Source organism: Salvelinus fontinalis, chromosome 3 (assembly GCF_029448725.1).
Source record: "Salvelinus fontinalis isolate EN_2023a chromosome 3, ASM2944872v1, whole genome shotgun sequence".
NCBI lineage: Eukaryota > Metazoa > Chordata > Actinopteri > Salmoniformes > Salmonidae > Salvelinus > Salvelinus fontinalis.
Window position 1 is genome coordinate 58,950,210 of NC_074667.1, and position 21,033 is coordinate 58,971,242.

The 21,033-nt window shown below is 45.6% G+C and overlaps 1 protein-coding gene across 1 annotated transcript in view; it reads left to right on the plus strand.

The window, feature by feature from the left end:
- LOC129851209 (voltage-dependent calcium channel subunit alpha-2/delta-3-like) overlaps positions 1 to 21,033 on the plus strand; it is a 66,061-nt gene that overhangs the window by 15,785 nt on the left and 29,243 nt on the right. The window contains exons 5-14 of the mRNA XM_055917595.1: positions 1,473 to 1,635; positions 5,040 to 5,171; positions 6,751 to 6,811; positions 7,153 to 7,303; positions 7,580 to 7,654; positions 7,880 to 7,969; positions 15,269 to 15,382; positions 18,626 to 18,704; positions 19,742 to 19,875; positions 20,980 to 20,997. Coding sequence (XP_055773570.1) covers positions 1,473 to 1,635; positions 5,040 to 5,171; positions 6,751 to 6,811; positions 7,153 to 7,303; positions 7,580 to 7,654; positions 7,880 to 7,969; positions 15,269 to 15,382; positions 18,626 to 18,704; positions 19,742 to 19,875; positions 20,980 to 20,997 — 1,017 coding nt within the window. The remainder of the gene's footprint in view (positions 1 to 1,472; positions 1,636 to 5,039; positions 5,172 to 6,750; positions 6,812 to 7,152; positions 7,304 to 7,579; positions 7,655 to 7,879; positions 7,970 to 15,268; positions 15,383 to 18,625; positions 18,705 to 19,741; positions 19,876 to 20,979; positions 20,998 to 21,033) is intronic.

The following is a 21,033-nucleotide window of genomic DNA, read 5'->3' on the forward strand; positions in this document are numbered from 1 at the left end:
TATTTTGAGCTCATCACAAAGGACGTCCCGTTTATGCAACACTTATGTGTTTTTCTCATCAGGGTCTGGGTTGTCAAGAGAAATAAAGTACGACTTTATAGCTACAAGGCTATTGAAACTGGTTGTTGAGTTGAATGTTAACTCTCTGCTGTTTCCCCTCGTCAGTGTGAGTACTTCAATGCAGCACTGGTCTGATTATTGGATTTTAACCCTATATACAGTGCATTCGGAAAGTATTCAGACTCCTTGACTTTTCCCACATTTTGTTACGTTACAGCCTTATTCTAAAATTGATTAAATTGTTTTTTTTCCCCTCATCAATCTACACACAATATCCCATAATGACAAAGCAAAAACTGTTTTTAATTTGTTGTTTATTACAAATAACAAATTTAAATATCACATTTACATAAGTATTCAGACCCTTTACTCAGTACTTTGTTGAAGCCCCTTTGGCAGCGATTACAGCCTCGAGTCTTCTTGGGTATGACTCTACAAGCTTGGCACACCTGTATTTGGGGAGTTTCTCCCATTCCTCTCTGCATATCCTCTCAAGCTCTGTCAGGTTGGATGGGTAGCGTTGCTGCACAGCTATTTTCATGTCTCTCCAGAGATGTTCAATCTTGGTTTCATCAGACCAGAGAATCTTGTTTCTCATGGTCTGAGAGTCTTTAGGTGCCGTTTGGCAAACTCCGAGTGGGCTGTCACGTGCCTTTTACTGAGGAGCGGCTTCCGTCTGGCCACTCTACCATAAAGGCCTGATTGGTGGAGTGCTGCAGAGATGGTTGTCCTTCTAGAAGTTTCTCCCATCTCCACAGAGGAACTCTAGAGCTCTATCAGATCAAGAGCTCTATCAAACCTGTTTTCGCTTTGCCATTATGGGGTATTGTGTGTAGATTACAGAGGAAAAATAAATATTTAACCCATTTTAGAATAAGGCTGTAACACAACATAATGTGGAAAAAATCAAAGGGGTCTGAATACTTTCCAAAGGCACTGTATCTGTTCCTCCCCAGTATGAGTACTTCCACGCGGAGCTGGTCAACAATGTGGATGTTAACTCTGTTAACCCTATGAGTACGGCAGTGGAGGCTGGCTCATAACATTGGCAGGAATGGAGTCATTGGAATGGTATCAAGCATAGTTTACCTTTATTTAACTAGGCAAGTCAGTTAAGAACAAATTCTTATTTTCATTGACAGCCTAGGAACAGTGGGTTGCCTGCCCTATACAGAACAACAGATTTTTACCTTGTCAGCTCAGGGATATGATCTTGCAACCTTTCGGTTACTAGTCCAACACTCTAACCACTGAAAATGTTCCATTGACTTCATTCCAGCCATTACTATGAGCTGTCCTCCCCTCAACAGCCTCCACTGGTGTACTGTCTATTTCTCCCAAGTATGAGTGTTGCTGATGCTAACTCAACGTTACCCCGATCATTACGGTCTGGATTATTTCCCTCTCCTCAGTATGAGTACTTTAACGCGGTGCTGATCAACGAGGTGGATGAGGAGGGCAACAACGTGGAGCTGGGAGGAGAGTTCGTTCTGGAACCCAACGACCACTTCAACAACCTGTCAGTCAACCTCAGCCTCAGTGTGGTGCAGGTGCCCACCAACATGTACAACAAAGGTACGTTCAACAGCACACACCGATGTGCACAGCAAAGGTACGTTCAACAGCACACACCGACGTGTACAACAAAGGTACGTTCAACAGCACACACCGACGTGTACAACAAAGGTACGTTCAACAGCACACACCGACGTGTACAACAAAGGTACGTTCAACAGCACACACCGACGTGTACAACAAAGGTACGTTCAACAGCACACACCGACGTGCACAGCAAAGGTACGTTCAGCAGCACACACCGACGTGTACAACAAAGGTACGTTTAACAGCACACACCGACGTGTACAACAAAGGGACGTTCGACAGCACACACCGACGTGCACAACAAAGGGACGTTCAACAGCACACACCGACGTGTACAACAAAGGTACGTTCAACAGCACACACCGACGTGTACAACAAAGGTACGTTCAACAGCACACACCGACGTGTACAACAAAGGTACGTTCAACAGCACACACCGACATGTACAACAAAGGTACGTTCAACAGCACACACCGACGTACACAGCAAAGGTACGTTCAGCAGCACACACCGACGTGTACAACAAAGGTACGTTCAACAGCACACACCGACGTGCACAGCAAAGGTACGTTCAGCAGCACACACCGACGTGCACAACAAAGGTACGTTCAGCAGCACACACCGACGTGCACAGCAAAGGTACGTTCAGCAGCACACACTGTCGTGTACAACAAAGGTACGTTCGACAGCACACACCGACGTATACAACAAAGGGACGTTCAACAGCACACACCGACGTGTTCAACAAAGGTACGTTCGACAGCACACACCGACGTGCACAGCAAAGGTACGTTCAACAGCACACACCGATGTGCAGAGCAAAGGTACGTTCAACAGCACACACCGACGTGTACAGCAAAGGTACGTTCAACAGCACACACCGACGTGCACAGCAAAGGTACGTTCAACAGCACACACCGACGTGCATAGCAAAGGTACGTTCAACAGCACACACCGACGTGTACAACAAAGGGACGTTCAACAGCACACACCGACGTGCACAACAAAGGGACGTCCAACAGCACACACCGACGTGTACAACAAAGGGACGTTCAACAGCACAAACCGACGTGTACAACAAAGGTACGTTCAGCAGCACACACCGACGTGTACAACAAAGGGACGTTCAACAGCACACACCGACGTGTACAACAAAGGGACGTTCGACAGCACACACCGACGTGTACAACAAAGGTACGTTCAACAGCACACGCCGACGTGTACAACAAAGGTACGTTCAACAGCACACACCGACGTGTACAACAAAGGGACGTTCAACAGCACACACCGACGTGTACAACAAAGGGACGTTCGACAGCACACACCGACGTGCACAACAAAGGGACGTTTAACAGCACACACCGACGTGCACAGCAAAGGTACGTTCAGCAGCACACACCGACGTGTACAACAAAGGGACGTTCAACAGCACACACCGACGTGTACAACAAAGAGACGTTCAACAGCACACACCGACGTGTACAGCAAAGGTACGTTCAACAGCACACACCGACGTGCACAACAAAGGGACGTTCAACAGCACACACCGACGTGTGTAACAAAGGGACGTTCGACAGCACACACCGACGTGCACAACAAAGGGACGTTCAACAGCACACACCGACGTGTACAACAAAGGGACGTTCAACAGCACACACTGACGTGTACAGCAAAGGTACGTTCAACAGCACACACCGACGTGCACAACAAAGGGACGTCCAACAGCACACACCGACGTGTACAACAAAGGTACGTTCAACAGCACACACCGATGTGCACAGCAAAGGTACGTTCAACAGCACACACCGATGTGCACAGCAAAGGTACGTTCAACAGCACACACCGACGTGTACAACAAAGGGACGTTCAACAGCACACACCGACGTGTACAACAAAGGGACGTTCGACAGCACACACCGACGTGCACAACAAAGGGACGTTCAACAGCACACACCGACGTGTACAACAAAGGGACGTTCAACAGCACACACCGACGTGCGCAGCTAAGGTACATTCAACAGCACACACCGACGTACACAACAAAGGTACGTTCAACTGCACACACCGACGTGCACAGCAAAGGGACGTTCAACAGCACACACCGACGTGCACAGCAAAGGTACGTTCAACAGCACACACCGACGTGTACAACAAAGGGACGTTCAACAGCACACACCATCACGAACACCCAACAGAGCCAACTGGAAATAAAGTGTATGGGTAGATCTAAGCCTCATTGTGGTCCAGGTGCCCACCAACATTTACAACAAAGGTAGGGACACTCAGACACCACTGTGTGCAAAAATGGATACAGCAAAAGTAGGGGCATGTCCACATGAGATGAGATAGGAGTGGGTGCATGGCGGGAACTGATTTGCCCTTCAGGGAAAATACAAATATTTTCAATTGAATGAGAAGCTGATTTGTGTTCAATTTCATTGTCAAATTCTAAAATTTGAATTAAAACAACTGAAACGTGCCATATATTTTCAATGGAATGGAATGGACCCCGACCCTGCATGATGAGAATGAGGTGAAGTGCTCTAGCCGTGTCGGTACCACTGGAGGGTGGGGGGTCCATAATGGCCCGACGATAGAGAGAGCAGTCACAGCATGAGTGAGTGACGAGAGGAGAGAGGAAGGGATGTTTATTTTTTTCTCTTGTAGTGACTGACTGTTATTTTTTTTCTAGCCCAGTGTGTGGCCTCTCTGTGTAGTCCTGGCTGACTTTCCTCTGGATATAATGGCCTCTTTCCTCTGGATATAATGGCCTCTTTCCTCTGCATATAATGGCCTCTTTCCTCTGCATATAATGGCCTCCTCAGCGCCTCCCACTCCCCCTTTGTTCTTGGCACAATGAGAGGCTCCCTGACAGGTTCAGTCTCTGCTTTGGCCGTGTGTGTGTGCGTGTGTGTCTCTGTGTGTGTGTATGTATGTGGAGGCCATGCAGCAGGAGGACGACAGTATTTCGTCAACCTCAATGTCCCTCCACCAGCGGGGTCAATAAGGGCGAAAGGTTAACGGTTCAGCACACCTGTGTTCAGTGTTAATGGTGATGATGATCATTATTACCTGGTTGTTATCTCGCTCACTCGGTCTCTCTCTGTCTCTCTCCCCTCCCTCCCCTCTCCTTTCTCTCTTTCTGTCTCTGTGTCTGTCTGTCTGTCTGTCTGTCTCTCTCTCTCTCTCTCTCTCTCTCTCTCTCTCTCTCTCTCTCTCTCTCTCTCTCTCTCTCTCTCTCTCTCTCTCTCTCTCTCTCTCTCTGTCAGTCTGTCTGTCTCCCACTCACTGTCTGTCTCTCTCTCTCTCTTTCTCTCTCTGTCTGTCTGTCTCTGTCTCTCTCCCGCTCACTGTCTCTCCCTGTCTCTCTCTCTCAGATCCAGCCATAGTGAATGGGGTATATTGGTCAGAGGCCTTGAATAAAGTGTTTGTGGATAACTTTGAAAAAGACCCGTCCCTGATATGGCAGTACTTTGGCAGTGCCAAGGGCTTCTTTAGGCAGTATCCCGGTGAGTTGTGTGTGTGTGTCTGAGTGCGTGTCTCTGTGTCTAAGTGTGTGTGTGTTCTAAGTGTGTGTGTGTGTGGGGGAGGTGCTGGGAGCGGTCATTGTACGAACTGAGGGGAAATGAAATGGAATCGCTAAAAGGGTGATTTTGCTAATGTTGTAATTTTACAGACCATCAGAGAGGATGCATATAGCAAATTAATCAGAATGCGTGAGTCCAGCAGCAGCATACTACAAAGCAGTCCAGAGCAATGGCAGTCAGAGATATTGGATCATTACAGCACCATCAGACAGCCACAGTGCTGACTGCAGTACTATATCCTACTGTAACACCGCAAAGATGGCCTATAAGTGGTGATACAGAAATGTGTCCCTTCTCATTGCAGTCATATCATTTAAAGCCATTCACCACTGTGGATGACTGTGGATGATGTCCTGCATTAGTTCAGGCTAGTGTAGTGCTATGCCCCGTACACATCACGACGTCTTTCATTACGTCCTACGTCATCTTCACACAATCTCGTTCCGCTAGTGGACCGGGAGCATAGGGTTTCACAACGCAAGACAAGATGGAGGAGTGCCTAGTCTCTCGTTAGAGATAGCATTTTGGGGGGGGGGAGATTGTAAAATATGACCTTATCAGTCAAGACAGGTGAAATATATTGTTTCAGGTGATAATTAAACGTTTTGTTTAGTTATTTTTTCCTCAACTTGTTTCTCTAACTTTCTAGCAAGTCAAGCTAGTTAACAGAGCAGCTAGCTAGCTAAAAGCTAGGCTAAGTTGAAGATAGTGTCGCTAGTGACCTCCACTTAAAAATTATCATCAAAAACAAAAGTCATTACCATCACAATAAAATAAAATGGGAGGCAACAGTCAATTTAACATCACTACTAAAATAGTATTCACTATTCACAAAGACAGATTATGGACCCAGTTATCCCTCTCGCTTCGCCTCTTCCTCTCTGGCTGCAGTGAAGAAAACTCAAAGTTTGGAAAAATTCAAAGCCTGCGAAATCAAAGCCTGCGAAGCCTTCAACCGCAAGGGGGAGCTGCGATACCACTCCGTTGTGGACGATCCCCATTGAAACGAATGACGTCCAGACTGCTCACTAATGTGATGAGGCTTTAGAGCAGGGGCGGGAAACTCCAGTCCTCGAGGGCCAGATTGGTGTCACACTCTTTACCCATCCCTAGCAAACACAGCTGATTAATCAAATGGCATTCCAAACTGAAGATCATGATTAGGCGATTATTGGAGTCAGGTGTGTTAACTGGGGCTGGGGCAAAACTGTGACACCAATCAGGCCCTCGAGGACTGGAATTGCCCACCCCTGCTTTAGAGTGTAGGACATACTAGCATAGCACTGTGCCCTTCAGGGATCTGACATCCTTAGACCCGACTCTCCTTTCTCATTTTTATTGAGTAGAAATGAAAGAAACAGAGACAAACCTGCTTATTTAACCCCCGTTTCTACAGGCAATGTGCAGCCCATAGTTGACTCTGGCACATCCTTACACTCTGTATGACTTAAACATGCTGCTTTGTGTATCTAGCTACGTGTCTTTCTCCTCGTGGTTGCAGGGGTCAAATGGCATCCAGACGAACACGGGGTCATCGCCTTCGACTGCAGGAACAGGAAGTGGTATGCTTTTTCACAATAGGTCCACATTAGCCAATTGGAACACAGATTCTTTTCTCGCTCTGTAGCCTACAGTATGATGTCCATATCAAGACGTTTGTGCAGCGTACAGTATGGCTAGTCTTGACCCCTGTCACGTACGTTGTCCATTTGTTGTGTGTTGCTTTGGCTCCGCTACAGTAAATTGATTCCAGTCAGTGTTTGCTGCATTGCAGTCCTAGGTTGGGCAACGGGTTGTGTGTTGTTATCCACACGCTTGATATACTCCCATGTATTTAATGGATAGATAGAACCAATGTTTGGGCTGGTGCGTGGATACTAGTTTGTCGTCCCTCCCTGCTCAGGTACATCCAGGCAGCGACGTCTCCTAAAGACGTGGTGATCCTGGTGGACGTTAGTGGCAGTATGAAGGGCCTGAGACTGACCATCGCCAGACAGACGGTCTCCTCTATACTGGACACACTGGGAGACGACGACTTCTTCAACATCATCGCTGTCAGTCTCATTAATGACCTGTTTGTGGGGGTGGGATTGTGTGTGTGTGTGTGTGTGTGGGAGGGGGGGCATTGAACTTATCAGTTTATTTGAGTAAAATATGGTGTTTCTACAGCTCGTTTTTCTATACCGTGTTTATGACGATTAGTCAACCTCTTATCTAAAACAATGACAATGAATGAATAGGTATGTCTAGAATTTCCTGCACAATGTGTGTGTGTGTGTGTGCTTCATGTCTTTCCACTCATATCTAACCCTCTTCATATGTGTTCACAGTACAATCAGGAGATGCACTACGTGGAGCCTTGTCTGAACGGCACACTGGTACGAGCAGACAGAAATAATAAAGCTGTAAGTTTCCCTCTCTCACACACACACACACACACACACACACACACACACACACACACACACACACACACACACACACACACACACACACACACACACACACACACACACACACACACACACACACACACACACACAATTGTATGTAGATCGTATCAGAGGGAACTTGTTGGATTAATACTCAAATCATACTGCATGTTTGTCTCTTCCTGTGTTATCTGTTAGCATTTCAAAGAACACCTGGACAAGCTGTTCGCCAAAGGGATTGGTCTGCTGGGTGACGCTCTGACCGAAGCGTTCACCATTCTAAATGATGTAAGTTCAGCCTCCGACTTTAACACTGTAAATGTTCGTTCATTCATTCATTAATTCGTTCACCACAAACATTGCACAAAGAAATATACAGTAGCTACAGTTGAAGTCGGAAGTTTACATACACTTAGGTTGGAGTCATTAAAACTTGTTTGTCAACCACTCCACAAATTTCTTGTTAACAAACTATAGTTTTGGCAAGTCAGTTAGGACATCTACTTTGTGCATGACACAAGTCCTTTTTACAACAATTGTTTACAGACAGATTATTTCACTTACAATTCACTGTATCACAATTCCAGTGGGTCAGAAGTTTAAGTTGACTGTGCCTTTAAACAGCTTGGAAAATTCCAGAAAATGATTTCATGGCTTTAGAAGCTTCTGATAGGCTAATTGACATCATTTGAGTCAATTGGAGGTGCACCTGTGGATGTATTTCAAGGCCTATCTTCAAACTCAGTGCCTCTTTGCTTGACATCATGGGGAAATTAAAAGAAATCAGCCAAAACCTCATCCAAAACATTGTAGACCTCCTCAAGTCTGGTTCATCCTTGGAGGAAATTTCCAAATGCCTGAAGGTACCACGTTCATCTGTAGAAACAATAGTACGCAAGTATAAACACCATGGGACCACGTAGCCATCATACCACTCAGGAAGGAGACACGTTCTGTCTCCTAGAGATGAACGTACTTTGTCGCGAAAAGTGCAAATCAATCCCAGAACAACAGCAAGGGACAAATATCGTACTCTTTGGAGAAATGGGTGGCACCATGAAGGAGGAAATTATGTGCATATATTGAAGCAAATGGTCAATGACCTTCCAAATGGACAATGACCCCAAGCCTACTTCCAAAGTTGTGGAAAAATGGCTTAAGGGCAACAAAGTCAAGGTATTGGATTGGCCATCACAATCCCTGGCCTCAATCCTATTGACAATTTGTGGGCAGAACTGAAAAAGCGTGTGCGAGCAAGGAGGCCTACAAAGCTGACTCAGTTACACCAGCTCTGTCGGGAAGAATGGGCCAAAATTCACCCAACGTGTTGTGGGAAGCTTGTGGAAGGCTACCCAACACGTTTGACCCAAGTGAAGCAATTTAAAGGCAATGCTACCAAATACTAATTGAGTGTATGTAAACTTCTGACCCACTGGGAATGTGATGAAAGAAATAAAAGCTGAAATAAATCATTCTCTCTGCTATTATTCTGACATTTCACATTCTTAAAATGAAGTGGTGATCCTAACTGACCTAAAACAGGGATTTTTTTTACAATGATTAAATGTCAGGAATTGTGAAAAACTGAGTTTAAATGTATTGGGCTAAGATGTATGTGAACTTCCGATTTCAACTGTGCATCTTACATGTGCCGTATCTGTGTATCCACATCATGAACATCACACAGAGTGTAATATTCAACTCAGCAAATGTCTACCATGTAGAGCGGAGGAAACGCACAAAACAAAACCTTAAACACAAATTGGTTCTGAAATGCGCCTTGGACTTCAGTTTATTTCCAGAATGACTTTTTACTTGATTGAACAACAAATACGTAAACACTCTTGGGTAAACGCCAGAGAAGTTTGAGTAGAAAGGCAATTAGTTCAGGCACAATAGTTTCATGTCCCAACCTAATTGAATGATGAAAACGAGTAACATCAGTACACTCCAGCAAGGTGTACCTACTTATTCTCAAGCTCTGAGTACAGCGTGTCTCCTCGCCGTTTTCCCGTTCGAAGCGCTTCACTGCAATCCCCGCTATCCTCCGTTCCACCCCCGCGAACACAGACACGTCGATTCTGAAGGTGATTAATGACTGTAATTAATGCTACTGATTAATAAGGAGGATGATTGGAACACAAAGCCGGTGGAGATAAGACCTCTCTGCTCTCCTTTTATCTCTCTGTTTTCAGGCTAGCGGTCCGCCGCATCGCGCAGGGTCCCGGGAGCACGGCTTCAATGTCTGCATTGGTCCGATTAATTAAAGCTAGTCCAATGAATATGGTAATCAGTTGGCCAATAGGCCCAGTGTGAAATGCATTGTTACACTAGGCCAGGCTACCACCTTGGTGAATGGATGGAATGGATACTAACTGGGCTAGAGCCATCTTTTTTCTCTGGCTTATCGCAGGGCAGATCGAAGTTAGGAGGCAATTGACTAGCTCTGGAGTGGAGTACACGGCATCATTCTCAAGACTATGGTTTCCTGGAGGTGTTTGTGTGTTTCTCTGCCAGAAGCAGTACCGTGGTCTGAGCATATACACACCTCGACCATAATATTGATCGTCACCATCTTCCCATAATCTTCACATTTGTCAACACTCGTATCCTACCCAGTAGCGGTTTGTGGGTAAAATCCAGTGGTGTAAAGTACTTAAGTAAAAATACTTGAAAGTACTACTTAAGTAGTTTTGGGGGGCTATCTGTGCTCTACTTTACTATTCATATTTTTGTCAACTTTCACTTATACTTCACTACATTCCTAAATAAAATGATGTACTTTTTACTATATATATTTTCCCTGACACCCATTACTCATTACATTTTGAATGTTTAGCAGGCCAGGAAAATGGTCTAATTCACACAATTATCAAGAGAACATCCCTGGTCATGCATACTGCCTCTGATCTGGTGGTCTCACTAAACACACATGCTTCATTTGTAAATGATGTCTGAGTGTTGGAACATGCCCCTGGCTATCTATGCCGTCTGGTTTGAATAATTTAAGGAATATGAAATTATTTATACTTTTAATACTTAAGTATATTTTAGCTATTATTAGTACATTATTATTACATTTACTTTTGATATGTTTTCCAAGTCAATCTCCACACAATACCCCATAATGATAAAGGGAAAACAGGTTTTTAGAAAAAACAGAAATACCTTATTTACATAAGTATTCAGACCCTTTGCTATGAGACTCGAAATTGAGCTCAGGTGCATCCCGTTTCCATTGATCATCCTTGAGATGTTTCTACAATTTGATTGTAGTCCACCTGTGGTAAATGTAATTGATTGGAGATGATTTGGAAAGGCACACACCTGTCTATATAAGGTCCCTCAGTTGACAGTTCATGTCAGAGTAAAAACTAAGCCATGAGGTCTAAGGAATCCGAGACCGAGACAGGGTTGTGTCGAGGCACAGATCTGGGGAAGGGTACCAAAAAATGTCTGCAGCATTGAAGGTCCCCAAGTACACAGTGGTCTCCATCATTCTTAAAATAAAGAAGTCTGGAACCACCCAGACTCTTCCTAGAGCTGGCCGACCAGCCAAACTGAACAATCGGGGGAGAAGGGCCTTGGTCAGGTAGGTGACCAAGAACCCGATGGTCACTCTGACAGAGCTCCAGAGTTCCTCTGTGGAGATGGGAGAACCTTCCAAAAGGACAACTATCTTTGCAGCACTCCACCAATCAGGCCTTTATGGTAGAGTGGCCAGACAGAAGCCACCCCTCAGTAAAAGGCACGACAGCCCACTTGGAGTTTGCAAAACAGCACCTAAAGGACTCTCAGACCATGAGAAACAAGATTCTCTGGTCTGATGAAACAAAGATTGTACTCTTTGGCCTGAATGCCAAGCGTCACGTCTGGAGGAAACCTGGTGGTGGCAGCATCATGCTGTGGGGATGTTTTTCAGCAGCAGGGAATGGGAGACTAGTCAGGATCGAGGGAAAGATGAACAGAACAAAGTACAGAGAGATCCTTGATGAAACCCTACTCCAGAGCGCTCAGGACCTCAGACTGGTGTGAAGGTTCACCTTCCAACAGGATAATGACCCTAAGCACACAGCCAAGACATCGCAGGAGTGGCTTCGGGACAAGTCTCTGAATGCCCTTGAGTGGCCCAGCCAGAGCCTGGACTTGAATCCGATCAAACATCTCTGGAGAGACCTGAAAATAGCTGTGAAGCGACACTCCATCCAACCTAACAGAGCTTGAGAGGATCTGCAGAGAAGAATGGGAGAATCTGCCCGAATACAGGTGTGCCAAGCTTGTAGCATCATACCCAAGAAGACTCAAGGCTCTAATCGCTGCCAAAGGTGCTTCAACAAAGTACTGAGTAAAGGGTCTGAATACTTATGTAAATGTGATATTTCAGGTTATTTATACATTTGCAAAAAAAATAAAAAACCTGTTTTTCCTTTGTCATTATGGGGTATTGTGTGTAGATTGAGGGGGGGGGGGGGGATTATTGAATCCATTTTCGAATAAGGCTGTAAAGTAACAAAATGAGGAACACTTTCCGAATTGTCTGTATATTTCAAACTAAATAGTTTTAGGCTTTTGCTCTAGTAGTGTTTTATTGGGTGACTTTTACTTGAGTCATTTTCTATTAAGGTATCTTTACTTTCACTCAAGTGTGACAATTAGGTACTTTTTTCCACCACTGGTAAAATCACTTGGGAAGCCAAGTGCAAGTAGAAAAACATGTTGACTCACTCTACTTGTAGAGAAACGTCAATTCCATCCTCCTCTCTTTCATGTTGACTAAACGGTCTATCACTCTGTCATACAGTACATGCTTTCATTTTTTGTTGTCCTAGGCTACCTGGTTAAAATGCTTGCTCGCTAGCCTAACTTCCATTCATGGGCAATGTTAGCTAGTTAACATTAGCCTTCAACATCTAGCTACATATTGAACTTCCATCCTCTCCGGCCAGGGGCACAACAATGTATGAATTAATGGTTGGATCAGAATCGGCATTATAATCATTGCCCAGAACAGAGAATTAGTCCAAATCCCTAGCTCCATCCATGGCTAATTTGGGAAAGGGAAGATTTTAGCTAGCTAGCCACTGAAGGACAACAACACAACAAGATGCAACAATTCTATTTTTCTCTGTCAAGGATGTATGGTCTCAATGGGATTTGATAGGAGTGACGCCAAATCCAAATCCATTTTTGGTGCACCAGGACCATTCCCAGTTGAGCTGTGAATGGCAAATGTTTTATCATTCTTTGTTGTTGTCAAGGAAGGCCAGATGCTCGCTGGCTTCCCTTGCCTTCAATGCTACGGTCGGCAAAAATGTCATACTCATTTGGACCAGACAGCACCAGATAGATGGCCTTCACGTAGAGAGACAGAGGGGCGCTGTTTCGCTCACTCTGATGCTTTCTCCCTTGAGATGCATTCTGCTTCTTGCGAATTGAAGGAAAAGTATGACACACAGAGAGATGAAAGATATGTTATTTCATGTTTTAAAAAAAATATATATATTGGCCAATTTGTTTGGGAAGCCTGGCTTCCCTTGGCATCAATGAATACACATCACTGACCCTACCATGACCCTACCTAGCACCACTGACCCTACCATGACCCTACCTACCACCACTGATCCTGCCATGACCCTACCTACCACCACTGACCCTACCATGACCCTACCTACCACCACTGACCCTACCATGACCTTACCTACCACCACTGATCCTACCATGACCCTACCTACCACCACTGACCCTACCATGACCCTACCTACCACCACTGATCCTACCATGACCCTACCTACCACCACTGATCCTACCATGACCCTACCTACCACCACTGACCCTACCATGACCCTACCTACCACCACTGACCCTACCATGACCCTACCTACCACCACTGACCCTACCATGACCCTACATACCACCACTGATCCTACCATGACCCTACCTACCACCACTGATCCTACCATGACCCTACCTACCACCACTGACCCTACCATGACCCTACCTACCACCACTGATCCTACCATGACCCTACCTACCACCACTAACCCTACCATGGAATCATGTATTCTACACTGCATCTGTTTTAAATATTATGGTGAACATTATGTTCTGTCTGGGTGGTATATATATATCTATGTTTTCTTTGGTGTAGTTCACTGTGTTTGACAGGCTTTGAGTCCTGTTTGTTTCATCCAATACAGCCTTATTTACAGTTCTTTACCTCAGACAAACCGCCGTAGCTTTAAAATGGCTCGAGGTGTCAAAGCGTTTAGCAATGACCATATTGTTGAGAAAATACATGTAAATCATTTGCTGTGTTTGTCTAGGTCTGTTTGACATATCTACAGGAACTCTTTACCCTAGCTCGAAGAGATGCTCTGAGCAAGGTCAACTTTTGGGGGGCGGCAGGTAGCCTAGTGGTTAGAGCGTTGGGCCAGTAACTGAAAAGTTAAAATCCCCGAGCTGACAAGGTAAACATCTGTTGTTCTTCCCCTGAACAAGGCAGTTAACCCACTGTTCCTGGGCCATCATTGTAAATAAGAACACTCTTAGATGTCTTGCCTAGTTAAATAAAGGTTAAAAAAAATACAAATATATATAAAAAAAAACTTGTGGTAATCTGCAGTGTGTACGGAGACCACTGGGCATGCATGTGTAAGAGGTGTGTGTGTCAAAAGAGACAGTCCGTGTGGTATTGCAATCCTGTGTGTCTGTGTGTCCATTCTTGCTATGCTGGTGTGTATTGGGAGCAGAGCCATGCTCAGCTTAGCAGCCTTCAGACGGCGATAAAGGCACTCAACTCCACAAACCTCTATTTCTCCACATTCCCTCTGTCACAGGTCAATAAACCAGTTAATTACCGCCATGCATCTTCTGCCATCAGATTAATGTGGGCTGCACTTCCCGGTTTATTTACAAAGAGATTATCTGTGTTTTTAGTCCCTGACGGGGCCCACGGGCACGCCGGGCGCCAGCGTCAGACATCGGACATCAGCAGTGAACACAGCTGTTACACGGCTACGGGCAGAGATGACAGGCACAGAGTCTCAGAGCTGACCTGGGTTCAAATACTCAAATACTACTTCAAATCTTTCAAATACTTTTAGCGTTTTCGTCTGGAGTGCGAGATGGGCAGGGTTTGCACTCCTTGTGAGTATTCTATTGGTTCAATTGTGTGCGTCAGACTAGCTCAATCAAGCCCAGGTGATCAAGCCCTAATAGTGGTTGAACCCAGATCTGTCTCGGAGGTAGCCCAGGTATCAGAGACAGAGATGGATAGGATTAGAGGAGAGATGAACATGCCCCGTGAATAAATGTCGCTCCTTTTTGGAGATAGTCATCTGGCTGTCGGGAAGACACGGTGCAACACCTGTCGTTGGTGTTCCCACCTGGTTCAACTCAATGAGTTTCCTTATTAGAAAAATAGTAAATCACCTATATCAATGAATCATCTGAACTTTAATCAACCATAATCTGCCTAAAATTACAGAGTCAAGTCCCTAACTATGTATTTCTGTGTATGTGTATCTGTGTTGGATGTGATGATTGTGTATCTCTGTGTAAGCGTGTGTGTTCTCTCTGTGTGCGTAGTTTAACCAGACTGGGCATGGCAGTGTGTGTAGCCAGGCTATCATGCTGGTGACTGACGGGGCAACGCAGATGTACGACGACGTCTTCGCCAAGTTCAATTGGCCAGACAGAAAGGTGAGATACTGGTCATGGCTGGGAAGGCTCTACAATTGGTAGTCTCTCTCTCTCTCTCTCTCTCTCTCTCTCTCTCTCTCTCTCTCTCTCTCTCTCTCTCTCTCTCTCTCTCTCTCTCTCTCTCTCTCTCTCTCTCTCTCTCTCTCTCTCTCTCTCTCTCTCTCTCTCTCTCATACAGACAACCATTCACTAACTCCCTCAAACACACACACATACACACACAGCTGCAAACAAATACAATTTATTTGTATTGCTATAAAATGGACAATAACTTGCATTTATTAAACTTACTATATCTACCAATCCTATCCCGTTCTATCTTATATTTCTTATGTCTGCAAAATAGCTCAGAGATTCACAGCCATCTCCAACACCCCTGGAATGGATTCCAGTTGCTTAATCTCTTCATCAGAAAAGTCTCATAAAACTCAATCTTTGTAAAACTCCATCCTCGTAAAACTCCATCCTCGTAAAACCTCATCCTTTGATCACCCTTTTGTTGCAGAAAGTTTTCCTCCACAGGAAAATGCAAATGAGTGCAAATGGACTTCGTGATTTACATAATTGCAACAGAAACCCGCAGAAATCCTTCCTCTTCATGCGGGGGGGGCAGTCGAGTCATTCATATAGATTCAAGTGATAGAATTTGCATTCAAATGGAGTCCATTGGTTTCCTGCAGGAACTTGATCTGTTATGTACCTAAATGCATTCTAAACCTGTAATACTCAGATATACACAACAATAAGCAATGAACCAAATCCTGGTAAAAATACAGTATTTGTCTCAGTATTACCATAGCTGATGGATTTTGAAGGTATTGCAGGGAGATAAAGAGTCACTGGTTAAATCGCTGGGTGTATAATCTTAGATAGCAGAAAGAAGCGTCTAGTCTTGGGTTATTGCCACCAAAACAGAGTTCCAAATAAACATTTGTGCCTATCAACCAAACATTCCAACATTCCATTTTCAATTGCTATATCATCATTTTCAAATGTAATTGTATTCTAATGAGTACAATCACCATGGCAACACTGTTGCTCTTATCAACCAAACATTTTCAATTCAAACGTTCTGCCAACTTTTCCTTTGGTTGATTTTGTATTGTTATGACAACGACACACCAACACTCCAATCCATCTCTCCTTCTCATTTTCTCACTGCCTCGGTTTTCCTTTCAGACTCTCATTGTGAATCTGTTTCATTTGAGACTTTTTTTTCTGCTTGTGCCTTGTTTTCCTTCCTTTGAGACTTGAACATTTCCAGCGTTTTAAAATCACGGATATTTCGATGGCAGTTCGATTTTCCTTCTTGACGTTTTTGCGAAAGTGAGTTCTTATTGTCCAAGTACAGCTCGTAGCCCAGTAAATGTACAATTGCCTGAAATATACATGTATTTTATAGTGCTGACCTGACACACCGCGACATTTGTCCTAACCAGAGAAACATGGGGGATAAACTGTTTTCAAGGGCAGAATCATGGTTCAGCCTCAGTCCCCGAGCACTCACTCGCGCATGGTTTACGCTGCACACAGAACAAAGAGCCAGTCAGAACCTAAAACATTTCACACAAGCTGCTTTCCTTCGCCTAATAAGCATGTCTCTTTTTGAACGGTTTAATCCTCCGCCAGTCCAAACCCTGTTCAATGATCAGAAAGCACGGCAACACTTTACCCAAGGAGATGATTATGTCGATGTTTCCCTTGACTTTTATTTAACCAGGCAAGTCGATTAAGAACAAATTCTTATTTACAATGACGGCCTGGCAAGAGGCCTCCTGTGGGGACGGGGCTTGGATACATTTATTTTACATTTTTTAATGAATTGAAGACAAAACAAACAACACACTATGTAGCATTCATAAAGCCTTTATAAGCGTGACATAAAGAGTCATAATGGAGGGGCTGCGGAGAGAGCTCAGAGAGCTTGTCCCTGGCATTCAGTGGCATCTCTCTGTTTGACCTCCATCCACCTCAACGACCGACTGGCCTGACTCAATCAGCCACGCACGCAGACAGCGAACTCTGCTCTTGCCTGTGCTTGGCTGGAGGAGGAGTACTGAATGTACTCCAGTGTCTAGCCTCTCTCCTCCTGTCTTCTCTCTGCCTCTACTACCCCAGGCTTGCTCTCAGTGCTCTAGAGCCCTTCTTCTCCTCCTGTACGTATCCACGTAGCCTTCTCCCTGCCTCTACCTCTATACTGCCCCAGACTGTAGCTCTGTGCTGTGGAGCCCCTCTCCTCCTGTATCTACCCTCAGTCATTCCCCTGCCTCTACCCCTGCCTCCACCTCTGGTGCCCCAGGCTGGCAACAGAATCCCTGAATCCCCTCCTCCAGTACCATAGGCTTCGCCCTGCTTCTGCCTCTCAGCCTCTGTCGTTGTCCCCCCAGGCTGGCTCTTTCTGGGGAGGATTAACTGGGGGGTATTTTCTGGGGGGTATTTTCTGGGCCACTCTGTGACAAACGGCTGGGTTGAAAGCATTAGACAAATGCAATTGAAATTAAATGGGCTGCTGTGCTATTCACAGTGCAATAAAAACAGCAGCTTACGGCCCTTTTGTCCAGTCCTATCAAGCAAATGCGTGTCGCACAAAGGGGCAGTATTTGGCAGTGTAGCCCCCCCCCCCCCCCCCCCCCCCCCCCCGCCATCCCCAAACATACCCAGAGGGGCAGTATTTGGCAGCCGTTCACTCCGGTTCTCCTATATGCCTAGCATAGCATCTGGAGCCAATGAGCCGTGCCGTATTGGCAGAGTCACAGAAAGTACACACATGGACCCGCTCCCATGTCCAGCTTGAAGCCCTCTGATTGGCTTACGCCACAGAGAGAACGTAACCTGCCTCTTGTCTCTCCGTGCTGTCGACTTAGGTTTATACATACACAGAGATCTAATGAAGCACAGGCGTGCAGATGTACGGATGGATGGATGAGCAAGAAAGGGAGCAAGGGGGAAGGTGGGGGGGGAATGAAAAGGAGAAAGGGATGAGGAGAGGAGAGAAGAGGAGAGAGGAAGGGAGAAATAAAGATAAAGAGCTACGGAGCCCTGGTCTTTCCTAGTGAGGCACATATAGTACTGTGGTAGTGCATACAGCCACCCTCATCTCCTCTCTCCAGAGAGATAAAACTAGAGCAGGAAGATGGAGCCCCATGTGGTTCTGTCACGGTGAATGTTTATGCACGCTCTATTTAAATCTGAGCTGGCAACCACCCTGTCAACGCCTGACGATGCTGTCTCCTCTCCGTATAGGTACGCATATTCCCTTACCTGATTGGCCGAGAGTCTGCCTTTGCTGATAACATGAAATGGATGGCCTGTGCTAATAAAGGTGTGTCTCCTCTTCGTACTATACCATAAGAAACACATACACTTGGCTGTGTGTAAATGTGTGGGTGGGTGTGAGTGTGTGTTTGGTAGACAGGAATTGTGGTTATTGGTGTGTGTTTGTCAAAGAGGTGTGTGTGTGTTTTGGGGAGGGAAGAGACGCAGGTGTTAGATTGTGAGTGTGTTTTGGGGAGGGAAGAGACGCAGGTGTTAGATTGTGAGCGTGTTTTGGGGAGGGGAGGATTGTGGGTGTTAGTGTGTGAGGTGTGGGGAGCGAAGATAGGTTTTAGTGTGTGTTTGGAGGTGTTGGGGGTGTTAGTGTGTGAGGTGTGGGGAGTGAAGAGAGGTTTTAGTGTGTGTTTGGAGGTGTTGGGGGTGTTAGTGTGTGAGGTGTGGGGAGTGAAGAGAGGTTTTAGTGTGTGTTTGGAGGTGTTGGGGGTGTTAGTGTGTGAGGTGTGGGGAGTGAAGAGAGGTTTTAGTGTGTGTTTGGAGGTGTTGGGGGTGTTAGTGTGTGAGGTGTGGGGAGTGGGGAGTGAAGAGAGGTTTTAGTGTGTGTTTGGAGGTGTTGGGGGTGGCTGTGCTGCTGATGTGAGCAGTGCAGAACGGAGCAGCAGTGGAGTGACACAGAGGGGTCAGGGGGCATCCCTGCCTCATCCCTCTTCCTGTCAGAGCCTTTCCCCCTGGCCGCCTGCCGCTGATGGCTCCCGTGTGCCCACGCTCCGGATGAGAGGAGAACGCTCTGGACTGGGAAAGTCACAGTCAGGAAAACTGATGACTTGTGGGATTACACAGCCCAGCTAGTCTAACATTATTCTGATACTCACAGTAACACACACTTACTGGGAAATGCCTGTGAAATACCTTAATGTGATACATTGTGTGTGTGTGTGTGTGTGTGTGTGTGTGTGTGTGTGTGTGTGTGTGTGTGTGTGTGTGTGTGTGTGTGTGTGTGTGTGTGTGTGTGTGTGTGTGTGTGTGTGTGTGTGTGTGTGTGTGTGTGTGTGTGTGTGTGTGTGTGTGTGTGTGTGATTGTTGCCTCAGGGTATTTCAGTCAGATCTCCACACTGGCTGACGTACAGGAAAATGTGATGAGGTATCTTCATGTTATGAGTCGTCCTAAAGTCATCGACCACGAGCATGACACGGTCTGGACAGAGGCCTACGTGGACAGCACTGTAAGTTTCATAGTGAGTGGAAAAAGTTAGTGAGTGTGTGTAATGTACTGTATGTCCACCAGTGAACGTAATCAGATTACTTTTTAGAACTAACTAAGTAAACTAACGCGGTACTTTTTCAAATTGGCTATTATTATTACAGTTACTTTGTCAAACAGCTTTCAGAATCACATCTCTGCCGGGCGTATATTTCCATGATCCAATCTCCACCTCATTTTGTTCCCGGAGCGAGCGGAGAAAGGATGTTTGGAGAAATGTCATGAAAGCTGCTGTCCAGAGAAATGTGTAGACAGCGCACCCCTCGTCTTTGCCATTGATCACTTCTGTGATAGCAAAGCCCATAGAGGGCTTTTCCGTCGAGTGGAAAGTGTGCCCTCTATACATCTCTATGGGTCCGTCGTGTATGTGCGGTCTATAATCAGAACTGGCGGCTCGAGAGAAAGATTTTGAACGGAAAGATAGGAAATCTGTACAGATGTTTGGCTAACAGTGTATACGGCTAATTAAGCAGCCCCTGTATAGTGCAGCACTTGTAGACTAGCACAGGAAAGCAGCGCCACAGATGAAAGGAGAAACAAGCGATCAAACCTGAGTTAGTAAGTAGCACGTCTTCGGGAGAGCCCGCGGCTCGCCTTGCTCCCTCCGACAGTCAAACAAAACGGAGAGATTTTGAGTCGTAATGCAAAGTAACGCAAAAGAAAAGAGGAAAAAAGTAACATAAAAAGTAATATATTACTGTTTCAAGTAACTAATTCCAACACTGGTTTCCACCCTGTATATGTGTTCATACTGTATGTATACATGCCCGAACATGCTTGCGTGTCGGCGAGTGCGTGTGTGAGGGTGCGTGCGTGTGTGTGTGTATGTGCATGTGCGCGTGTGTGCCTGCATCTGTGTGTGTGTGTGCGTCCGTGTCCTCTCTGATCAGTCCCCTTCATGCTACAGGATTGATTCCTCATTATGAGCTTCATTAATTCTGACTGGATTGTCCTGCACTTCTTTGTCTAGAATGGTAAAATGCAGGAGAAGCAGTCTGTCTGTCTGTCTGTTGTACAGGAGGAGAGCTCAATCCTCATTTGTCATTTTTGCTGTCTCCTTCTGCAGCTCTCCCAGGCACACAAGGTAAAGCCTCTCTCCCTCGCTCTCTCCCTCTCTCCC